Raw genomic sequence first — 12,499 nt, 5'->3', positions numbered from 1 at the left:
ACATGTTAACAGTGTCTCTGAATATGTTTGCTGCATGTCATCCTGGCTCCCATCCTCCCATGAGGTGAGTGTTCACTCACCTGTGTGAATAGCAGAGGAAAATTAATCAATTAGATTAATTAAAATTAATTAATAAGACCAGCTCCTGCTGCAATGGTAATGTGAACTGATATATTGGGCAGATTATTTCAAATGTTCAGTGTTCTACAGTTTGATGTATTTGTATTAAATAGACTGTGGCGTCCAAAAGTGGACATATATTTGATACAAAATAGAAGTAACAGAATATTTTCTTTATTACAAATTAAATTATATCAGCTCAACAATGTGTGCTTTGGATACAAGTGATACAGTTTTCTATGAGATGCTTTAAGCCATTAGTGGGTCTGCACAGGTTTTTAAACACAGTTCAATCTGCTAAACTGACTACTGACCCCATTTCACACCCCATACACATGGCAGCCCATCTGTGATTTTTATCTGAAGCGTCACGTTGTGCGTCACTGATGTCATGTTTCAGGTCACGAATCGACGGAAACAGTTGTAACAGAGGAGAAACCAACAGAACATTGTGCTAGAAGCATCCGTAAAACTGTGGATACATTATTTTGAGCAACAGACCCCCACAAATGACTTGTTTCACCGTCATGATTTGAACCATTCGTCCTAATAACATTACGAAATTCTAGAAAGCCGGACAATTAAATTATTTTAAACCCCATTTAAAGGATAACTTTGATTGATTTCAACATGCAGCTTTATCACTGAAGCTACCCTTGACTTGCCAGTACCAAAGACGGAAACACTTTTGGTGCAACCCTTACTCTGCATTCTCACCAAAAGCGATAAAATCGCCTGTGGTCGCTCTGGTCTGAAGCGACCAAAGGGGCGGGTCTTTCAAGCAGCCTGCATAGGCCTATATAATAATCCATCTATTACATTGGTTCCAAATTGGCTGTTGCCGTGGTCGCACCGCTGCTCATTTGCATAAATTTGAGCATCTGTCAAATTTCGTTGCTTGCATCACTTGCGTCACGTCGTTGAAATCGCGTCGCTCATGCCACCGGTCGCTCCTCATCGCCAGCATACATTAAAAATGAATGGCATCTGTTCGCCGCGGGTGAACCCTGAACACACTATTAAAGGGCCCCTTGAACGCAGAGTTAGCATTGACAGCTAACAGCATGGGGTCAGAACTTTATACTGTGTTTTAAGCGTCTTAACATGCTCAAGTTATGCAACATCAGCAGACACCATACAACACAGCACTGTAGCGTGTATGACTCAAAATGAATAAAAAAGTGGTTAAAACAGCGTTTGTGCTAGCTGCTACATACCGGTTTGTTTACATCCCTGTCCTCCAGTAGTCCAAACTAGTCGATCCGTCGAGTGTGCGCTTACTCCCTCACTGGTAGAGACGGAAACTTGAACTTTGCAGACGGAAACAGATTCCAGCATTTTTGTTTTTCTGTTCATAATGTACGTGTCCATGTTACAGCCTGTCATGAGCCATGAGCCTTACAATAGCCTGTTAGGAGTCAAAATCTCAAAAGCTCAATAAAATGGGTTGGACCTGACTTGGTCTGCCACACTTTTTATCTGTTTTTTCTGTTAATTTTGACCCTAAGAACCAATAATTGGAGGGTCTGCTCTGCCGGAAATATCGCGAAACAAAAAAAGTGGCCATTTTAGTGTATGTACCCTATATATATATATATTTTTTTTTTTTTTTTAGAAAAATGTGAAAAAAAAAAAAATTTCCCTCAACTCCTCAGTGGGTTGGTTTGGCTGTCAATAAATGAATTCCAGATACACTGAACATGTGCTGACAACATCCACTGAAAAAATAACTCTTAAAACACATTTCTACATGATTTTGCATCAATTAAATGCAAAAAGATTAGGCGTTTTCTCACTTTTTTCCAGTATTTTCATCTTTACTTCATTGGCAATCATTTATTCCTCCAAGTTCTGACATCAATCAACATGCCATTCTTTTCACCAAACAGTATACTCATTCCACAGAAAAACACATAAAAAACCAACCAAAATCAATGGATTTGTGGAGATTTCACTATTAGTTGGCAATCGACAGGCTCAGAACCTCAGTAGAATTTTGATATATTAGTCTATTTGCCAGCTCATAGAGCCCCATCGTGAACCTAGAAATGTTGAGTATACCAGAGTTTTATGTTAGAAATGTACAGTATGGGTCCCCAGCATTAAGAAACTGCCAAATGCTAACTTGCATATGTTTGGCAATTTGTCTAATTAGCATTATTAGCATTAATTAGCATTAATCGCCTATATGGGCAATATTTCAGCAACTGCTTGGCCGATTTGGACAATATTGGCATGGTTTTGGGGGTTATTGAGGATGCAGAATTCATCTCTGACATTTTCAAAATTCGAAATGGCAGTTTAAACCAAAAGTGGCCATATTTCAACTCCCAATGTGCCGATTTTTATGAATTTTGAGTCAATTTAGAAGTCTTAGCTGAATCTATAAAAATAAATTGTAGAATATTTATGAACACAATTATCCAAATGACGCAGAATATGTACATTTTTACATCACAAAACATTACACTCAGAGGTGACGTTGGAGATAACAAAGGCAAGTACCATATCAAAATTCAAAGTGGCCATATTTTAACTCCCAGTGGACCGATTTTGATTAATTTTATGTATTTTGAGGTTACATATATGCTTAATACATTGGACCTTTGTGTCATTGTCGCTGTGGTTACTGCGTAGGGCAGAATACTGGCTGGATGGAAAGAGCTTTTTATATTTGGATATGTTGGGACCAACAGATGAAGTCATTCATTGTGGCTTTCAAAGTGGACACTGAACTGAACTCAGTCCCAGAATTCCCCATTCTTCACACCTAGGTGCAAAATTCAGGTTTGAGCTACTATTGGTCAGGGTGACAGACCCCCCGCCGATCAAGTAGTTAAAACCCCAGCACCTTCCTTGTTCGCTCTCTGTCACTCAACGCCCTCTGTTCTTCAACCTCGGATCTTCAAGGGCTCCTCTCCACCTCCCCCCACAGGGCTGCCCAACGAGCTGTGGAGAACTGCAAGCTGCCTTGACAGCAGTCCCAAAGAACTTCTCCTCACTGCAGCGACACAAGGTCCTGCCAATCTATGGATCTGAGGAACACCAAGCAGGTTCGCACCGAGCTGCTATCCTTGCAAAGGAAACCAGTTACCTGCTCTGCCGACTTTCATCAAATCCTGCACAGCAAGAAAAGCATTGTTCTACATTGGAACCCCAACCTCCTCCTGCAACCACCAGCACCTTTTCTTCAAAGACTAGTAACGCTGTACTGGACTTAGATAGCATAGCATTGCACAGGACTTTAAACCCTGGTTGATGTGATGCACATGTGTTCAATTTATGTGCTTGTTCACTGTTTTTGGTGTTATTGTGACCTCAAGTCAAGTTATTGGTAGTTTGCTTTCCTAGACGGCTAATTCGACGTTCGACATTATGCTTCACACAGACTCAGGGTCTCCGCATGCAACTAACCATCTTCTATAACCTGGCATCATGTCACACACACACACACACACACACACACACACACACACACACACACACATTCCTTGAGGCTAGAGCATATCACACCCACATGTGATGTCAGTCAGTATTAGGGCTGAACGAAATGGACAAAATTTCATATCTCGATATTCATGCCAGATATCTTGATACATACAATATGACTACATGTTCAGTGAAAACCAAGCACTTTTCAGAAAAATAAAGAGATTATTTTAAGCCATATACAAATGGTTGATAGAGAAAATCATTACCTTATTATCACAAACTCACTACAGAGACAAATATATTTGAAGTAACAACAGTAAAGGGAGGGAGAAGATCAAACGGACTATGTGCACTTTTATCTAGAATCTGGAGAGAAAGAGTGAAAGTGAAGATCGAGACTCAGCAGCTTCAGGTTATCGGTAAAGTACCAGTGGAATCTAGAAAGAAGTCAGAGAATTAACAGATCAACAGAGTAAACAGCAGCTATCTGGGCTCATATCCACAGAGCGAGCGGCTGCAGTGTCGCTCCTGCTGCTCCAGCCAGCCCCCGACACTCCGGCCTGCCGCCTGCACAGCCGCTCGGGAGGGGAGAGACCCCGGTGCTGCTGCAGAGGAGCCGAGGCCTGCATTGACTCTGAGCAGCAGGAGAATCACAATATAATATATTTCTCGTCTTTCCCCTGATGATCTGAATAAGTCGCTAAATTTGTCACTAGTGTGTGTGTCTCCGTCTCCCTCACTAACACCCTCGTATGTTTGTCATTGGTTGGCTTCAGCTGTCGATCCACAGCAAGCATGAAATGAGGTTTGTAGTTGGCTGGCCTTAGCGGTGCATTCAAGGGCAATCGTAAAAATGATGTTTGTTGTGACTGCCAGAGCTGTACATGCAGGGCGAGCGGGGAAATCTATATCGTTTATATCGTTTCATTTTCGATAATATTATCTTGAATGTTCATATCTACATATAGATACGATAACGATATATCGTTCAGCCCTAGTCAGTACATTTACATGCACAGCTTAGTCGGATTACAGCCATAGTTCGACTGTGCTACTCAATCGGACAACTGCAATTGTCCGAGTATACATGCCGGTGCGATAGGTGGCGCTGTACCCATTTCAACTAGTGGTAATAGAGCCACCTCCGACTGACCTCTTTATGTCACCAGCCACAGCAAACTCTGCCTCGGCATTCGAGAAAGATGGCGTACAAAGAGCGAGACGAAGCTATATCTTTGTACATTTTGTATATGGTGTACATAATAATCATACAAACTAGATGCACAATGGTGCTCTTGCTTGCAGTTATTTCGGAGGAAAGACACTGCCGCCGTCCTTCTACTTCCGGCTCATGACCCCGGGGAAAAAAAAACTCAAGCCTGCGCAGAACGCACAAATCCGATCCAATCTGATAGAATGTATACATGCACGAGAAATGCAACTATAAATGGAATAATCTAGGTGTTTTAATCCGACTATGACAAATCCAATCTGGTCTGATTTAAGTCAAGCTAAGGTGTATACATGCATCTTAAAAATCCGATCATAGTCGGACTAACCCACCAATTCGTTTTTCTCAAGTGTCATGCAAAGCACTAAGTCAGCGCCATTGTTTCTTTGTTCTGCCACACACACACACACACACGTATATAGTACATGTTAGTTAGTGTGTTTTCATCTTTGCGTTAAATGAAAGACTTTTGAACCTTCTTGCTGTCTATTTAATATTGTACAGGAGTGAATGTTGCCAACCTCTACACTCTCAAGAACTCCAAAATCCCTTAACCATTACTAGCTGAATAGTAAATTTGGTTGTAGTTATTAAGTTAATTATTAATCAGAGATATAAACAGTTCAGTACATTTTTATGACTCCGATTTAGTAAAATCTTCAAGGGTGGTGCCCCAAGGGGATCTAATGCAAATTGGATCATGTTATTTATCATAATTAATAATTATCCCAAATAATCCATATTTATTATTATTATTATTATTATTATTATTATTATTATTATTATCTATCCTAATTTAACCTAAATCTCCCTTTTATTGTTGCATGAACACTACTTGTGCCTTGCGTAATGAAAGGCCGAATGGATCATATAATATTAATACAAGTTGATCAGATAGAAGCAGATAACCACGAGTACTGTGTGTATATAGTCCATATCTCATTTTTAAAATGTTGTATATAGACTAATATCTCTATAGCCTACTTCTAAACCGTCTCTTGGGGTGGTTTAAATTATTAAAATATGGTAGGAGTTCATGATCCACAGTAATTAATACATCAACACTTAATGTTACCAGTACTACCGAAAAAAAGTAAGCCTACTTTGCTTCATCACCCCAATCCTGATAGAGCACAAGTTCTGGTGAGCAGAAAGAGAGGGTGACTGGCTGCTGCAACAACAACCTGCCCTATTTCGTTGCTGCCGGTCATCAGAACTACTCAACATGGATCACATGGCATCTGTGTGACATGCAGCACCTTCTCACCTCCTCACCGGAAGCCATGTGTGCCGCCACTCAGATGGTGCAGCTGCAGTGAGTGGAGATATGTTTGCGGAGCAGATATGCGTCAAGCCAGGGAAGAGGGTAGGAGGCATGAAGGACATCTCCACTAACCCTGAGCAGGTCGCAGTGTGGATCCAGTGTTTCAGCATCTGCTCCCATCTCTCCAAGTCACTGGATGAGATGTACTGTACAATGATGCTGAAGAGTTGGAAAAGACAATGAAGCCCAACAGACACAGAGAAGACGGTATGAGAGTGCTATGGGAAAACTCTCACCCACTCACCACGAAGACTGTTACCCTCTACCACATCATAAATGGCCAGGTGGCAGATGGAAAGGTGAATGTGCAAGATGCACTGAAGATCCGGCAGGACATGAACACACTTTTCTCTTCATCGCTTCCTGGGGGATTTCATGCACCCATCTCAAATAAGGTGGTGCCGAAGAAATTCAAGAGAAAAGGAGTGAAGGTCAATGGGAAGATCATATATGACCTTGTGGTGCTGTTTGCTTGGCTGCTGGTGGTGGGGAGCAAGAGAAGAATGGAGCTTTCTACCCTCTTTAACTACGAGCAAGTCTCTGCCAAAGACCACGAGAGGCAGAGAAGAGCTGGGTAGAGCTCAACAGGGTATCAACTCTCACTGACAGCCCCCCTACCTAGCCGCAATCAAGTGATGAAGGACCAGACAAACAAGCGAAGGCTAGGCAAGCTCCTGTGCACACAGAACTTAGGAGATCACATCGAGATGGTCAGCAGAGCGGATAGTATGGCCATTCCTGATGAAGCTGATGTCTCCCTCATCTAACACATGTTCGATGCAGCCAGGTGTGGTGCTTAAATTGTCCATATTCTCAGCGATGACACTGATGTGTTTGTGCTCATGGTCGGATATTGGAGCTGGAAGGTGAGTATCACATGTCACCTGCAGATTCGAGAGGTGGGATGGCACTGTTCTCAACATCAGTTCTACAGTTTAGAATCTTGATGAGCACTGTCCATCCTAGCTATGCACGTTCTCTCTGGGTTTGACACCACCTCCTATCCCGTCGGTAAAGGGGAGGTGTCCGCCCTCATGGCCATGACAGTAGCACCTGGTGACTTGCTTCACTTCATCAGAGAGGAGGGAGTTACTGACTTGCAAACCAGAGAGGCAGTGAGGGTTTTGTTCCTGGCTCTGTACAACCACAGGAAGTCTGCATCTCTGAACCTCGCCAGATACGACATATAATGAAAGTGTAAAACCCCCCCAGCACTGAAGACACCGTCTCCGACAGTAAATGTTGCAACCTGCTCACACACACAGCAAGAAGACAAAGACGACAAGAATGTAGAGTCTAAAGAAGATGAAGACACAGCAGACAATGATGTTGATGATAAAGATATGGTTATATAGTGCAGAGTAGTACAAGTACATTTTTGGCTATACTTGTGTTTTAAAACCTGTACTTCAAGACTGTTGTGTTCGACCTGTGACTTGTATCATACTCCTTTCTCTATATTATTTAACCACAGTCATAGTATTCTAGTTCGATATGGTACTTGCTGAAAAGAATGGAATATTGACAGATGTCATAACTTGGAGGAATAATTGATTGCCAAAGAAGTAAAGATGAAAATATTGGGAACAAGTAATAAAACACCTAATTTTTAGCATTAAATTGATGTGAAATCATGTAGAAATGTGTTTTAAGAGTTATTTTTTTCAGTGGATGTTGTCAGCACATGTGTTCTGTGTATCTGGAATCCATTTACTGACAGCCTAACCACTGAGGAGTTGAGGGAAAAAAAAAAACATTTTTCTGATAAGATGCATACAGTAAAACGACCACATTCTTTCTAGCGATATTTTCGGCGGAGCAGACCCTCCACTTATTGGTTCTCAGGGCCAAAGTTAACAAAAAAAACCCCACACAAATAAAAAGTATGGCAGACCATGTCAGGTTCAGCCCATTTTTGGAGACTTTGGCTCCCCGACTATTTTGAATTCGATGGTAGATCGAACCGGAGTACACAGATGAGGAATTACTTGCACTAGAGAACGAGAGTGCGGAGAGAGAGGCGCAGAGAGCGGAACAGGCAGTGGCGGCTTCACAGCCAGGGACATCGGTGACCTGGTGGTGCTGTTGTGGATGTTGTGTCCAAATGGATACAGAAGAGGAAAGCCTATGCTGTAAGGAGTGGGACATCATACAGCCTAATGTGTCCCAGGATGTAAGCGCACGCTCGACGGATCGACTAGTTTGGACTACTGGAGGACAGGGATGTAAACAAACCAGTATGTAGCATCCTGCACAAACACACTGTTTTAACCACTTTTTTTTTTTTTCCAATTCATTTTGAGTCATACACGCTACAGTGCTGTGTCGTAAGGTGTCTGCTAATGTTGCACAACTTTTGGGGTGAGATTTGGAGCATGTTAAGACGCTTAGACGTGTAAAGCTCTGACTCCATGCTGTTAGCTGTCAATTCTAACTCTCCGTTCAAGGAGCCCTGAAAGGGTTGCACCAAAAGTGTTGGCGGCTCCGGTACTGGCAAGTCAAGGGTAGCTGAGGGATAAAGCTGCATGTTGAAATCGACCAAGTTATCTTTTAAGTCAGTCGGGCGCTAAACCAGGAGGTAGCTGGCTCAGTTGGCAATCACGGTATTTTCATTGTTGGGAAGCTTTTTTAGCTTAAAAAAAAAACCACTGAGCACATTTCATAGTTAAACGGGGCTCTGCCTCCAACACTGTGTCCAGTAATAAGTCATCCCAAATAGACCGCATCCCAAATTCCTTATTTATAACATGACATCACTGGATGTTAATATGTCATTATAACTTTTTAGTGTAGCGAATTTAGCGGATTCACCCAGGTCTTACGTTTATATCAATGTTGAGCCAAGGTGATTTAAAAACCTATGAAGAGAAAAAAAACAAACAACAAAAAACACAAGGAAGACCCGATGAGACCTGACTGTCTAGGACTGTCCTCCAGTTACCTGACCACAGCCCCATTCCACATTAATGGGGGTACTTGAAGACTGAGAAAGCCACGCAGTCTGTGACATCCCAAGAGGCTTTGTGGAACACTGTCACATCATGCTCAGATAACATGAGTCAGGCTGACACGTCACCGTCACCCGCTACAAAGCAGCTAATATTGAAAATCAGTATAGTGGCGCTGAGCCACCGTTCCATTGTCTGGGGGGAACCCTGTACTGAGATAGTCCAACATTTTCCACAGGTTCAGCTCTTCACTCAAACTACTAAGCTGATATCAGTTGTACTGAAACACTTGTAGTATTTAATAAAAAGAAAAAAAAAATAGTGTGTTTCAATCTAATATGAACAGAATATTTTTATTAAATCGTTCACTTTTATTCTACTAAACTTAAAAGGCAATCTCCGACAACCACGATCCGCAGTGAGCATCTTCTGACTAATGAATTTAACAAGCAGCTGAAAGTTTTATGATGTAGGTTCCCGTTTAACCGGATAAGCTCTAAACCGCAGCTCAGCTATTCCGATGCTAAGTGACACAGCATTACCCCTCACACTTCGCTAACCTACAGATGAAGAACCAAGCTCATTAAGATGCAGCCATTCATAGGAAACAATCAGAAAACTCTAAGATGGATTGTTAAAAAAAAAAAAAAGACTTTATTGCGATTTTCCACAATGGATTATACAAGGAAAGCTGGAGAGCAACAATATAAGACTAGTACTGACATTTGAATTAAATAAAAAAAAAAAAATGCTATTTTTGTTTTTCTTTACTCAACATTCGGCTGTAGAACAGACAACCAACTGATCAGCCATCATCATCATCATCATCATCATCAGAAAAACAATGACTTGATTAAAACAGTGCTTTTATTAATGTGAACTTTATTTACATGAGAAAATAAAAACAATCAGACTTCATGCCATGCTCTTCAAGCCTACAAACACAACTGAGTGGCTGCTGTTAAATAACTGAGGGAGGCTGTTAATCGAAGACATTACATACAGTATTTACAGCAAAATGTCAACTCAAAGCACAATCCATCACACCACTACAACACACCTGTACGTAGCACCGCTTGGTCCCAGCTTCAGCTAGGGACAAATTCTCAGTCCCGATAGGTTGAAAAGCGGCATCAGGGTGCACCAAATTGTGACACTTCTCCAGAATAAAAGCACTACTTTTTAACCTTGTCCCACCTGAAGTCTGCAGGTTTTAAAGACAGACACTACAGCTGATCACTTTCAAGGAAGGATTTAAGACCACTGACATATGAAACAAAAGCTTAGCAGAAGGCCACCAAATACTTTCAAAATAAAACAGGACAGATTCTTCTACAGAACCTTTACCAAACCCCCTGTTAAAAACAGACACAAAAAGAATCCTTCAATATGGGCATACAGCTGTGGCTTTTAGGGCCCTGTCAGTTTGAACCCCATCAAAAAGGTGAAAAACAAACAAACAGAGGATTTGATGTTGCTGTGGAAATGCAGCACTGCTTATACTGTTGCAGCATAAATATTTGAAATGGGCAGAAATCAGACACTTAATTGACTAAAGTAAGTGCTGGAGCATCAAGCCCCATTTACACATCAACTGTTAGCCTTGTAACTTATTTGTTTTTTTTTTTATTGTTCTGATAATAATGTGTCAACTTTAGGCAAATTATCACAAATCTCCAGATGCCCCCATTGCAAACAGGACTTCAGCTGAAATCTGAGAACTACATACTGATATGAGGACAGTGTTCAGCCACAAGGGGGCAGTCAGATGCTGCATTTACAAAGCAACAAATCTGAAATCAGCTCCTTTAAAGCAGTGTTTCTCCATCCAAACTCAGCAGTAGTAGAAAACAGCAACATTTCTTTACTCCCCCCCAACCACATGAGAAGCGCTCCATAACAGTTAAGTGGCTTTAACAAGCTTTAAATATGTACAAACATCTTTGTGCTGTGATACTTAAACAGAGAAGAGAAGGGTAAGTTCATTATTTCAGTATTATAATACAGTATGAGGTGTACATTGAATGGGGGGCACCCAAAAACGTTAGACAGGGACAGGACAGGAAGAGGGCAGGATACAGTGACAGTCATCAAGATGAAACTGTACAGACTGACAATTTCGTGATCCTGTACACATAACATCAAAACTCACTCTGAGACTCTGGCTTTTTCTGCCCTGATGGTCGACACTTGAAAACAAAAAGACTAGAAGCCTAAATATAAGAGCTAGAAGAAGAAGCTGGAATAGAAGCTAAAACACTTTGTGTGTGTGTGTGTGTGTGTGTGTGTGTGTGTGTGTGTGTGTGTGTGTGTGTGCGCGTGTGTGTGTGTGAAGGCTAAAAATCCCAGTCACAGCCTTAGTTCAATCTGAATGTATTCCACTACAATCAGATTAGGGTGTATTTGATTTCTAATAACTTACAGGCACAGTGGGTGGAGTCAGGTTCAAACTTGTGGATGTAATTGTCTGTTGCTACCTGGTTTGTTGTTACAGAGGGTTGGATTTTAGTGTCAAGGTGCTTTCTACTTCCATCTAGAACACGAAAAAGGAACACAGAGGAGTTGAAAAGGAGGAGGTTGTATTTTCTACCAGCTGGGCTCCACAGGTTTTGCGGATGACATGAGGTGGTGCTGCGGAGCTCCTTACTGCCGGTTGCTCTTTATCCTCTCCAGACGTTTCTTCAGGTCGTCCAGGTTGGCCGCCGGGGAAGCTGAGCGGGTATGTGCATGCGTTGGAGAGTGGGTGTGTTCCTGCTGGTACAGCTCTCTGGACTCTTTGAGCTGAGACAGCTTACTGTGGAGCATATCGGTGGAGGAGGCCACAGATGGCTTTGAGGACAGCAGGGAGGAGATGGGAGGTCGCTGTTGAGGCTCATCCTCGCTTCCTATGACACCCTGCTGGAGATTGAGAGATGAAAGACTTGGTGAGATTCACTTCTGGAATGTAGCTGTTCAAACTTTAAAGCTTCAAAAGCAGCTGCATTGTTTAGAAATGTCCTCAGTAATATATACAGTGTGGTTACTGTGCAATTGGACTCGCATCTTTAATGTTGTGAGCTGACAGAAAACACCTTCATCTAATATCAATTCCTATGCTAAGGCTGAACAATTTAAGGATTGTGTACATTTTTCAGAACAATGCTGCAAATGAGATTTCTGACAAATGACAACAGAGAGCTGTATTTGTGCTCTCCTATTAAGACAAAAAGAATCACACACGTTTTTAAAACTGTAAAATCTAAAAGTAAAAAAGACAGTTACAATTTAATTCACATTTATTAAAAAGGTGTCATTGGAAAATACAGCCAGAATTCAAATGGTAGCCAGAATTGTCTGCTGGCACTAGACAGGAGGGTTCTCTATGGGGCAAAGCTGGAATTTGTCATGCATCCATGTTGGAAAGCTGTATCACTAGCTTGCATAGTTACTGACGCCTACTGCGTT

General features: G+C 41.7%; 1 protein-coding gene across 3 annotated transcripts in view; it reads right to left on the bottom strand.

Annotated features, from left to right (window-relative positions):
* The window catches only part of ckap5 (cytoskeleton associated protein 5), a 64,759-nt gene that overhangs the window by 11,968 nt on the left and 40,292 nt on the right, over nucleotides 1-12,499 (bottom strand). Inside the window, exons 46-47 of one of the 3 annotated variants that reach the window (XM_037107892.1) lie at nucleotides 11,703-11,953; nucleotides 3-80 (exon numbers count right to left, since the gene is read on the bottom strand). In XM_037107892.1, the coding sequence (XP_036963787.1) occupies nucleotides 77-80; nucleotides 11,703-11,953 (255 nt within the window). In that variant the 3' untranslated portion in view covers nucleotides 3-76. Of the gene's footprint in view, nucleotides 1-2; nucleotides 81-9,904; nucleotides 11,954-12,499 lie in introns of those variants that run through there. The other 2 variants (XM_037107891.1, XM_037107894.1) reach the window with 2 other exon arrangements.

This window comes from Acanthopagrus latus, chromosome 8 (assembly GCF_904848185.1).
Source record: "Acanthopagrus latus isolate v.2019 chromosome 8, fAcaLat1.1, whole genome shotgun sequence".
NCBI lineage: Eukaryota > Metazoa > Chordata > Actinopteri > Spariformes > Sparidae > Acanthopagrus > Acanthopagrus latus.
This window is presented reverse-complemented; position numbering and strand designations above follow the sequence as displayed.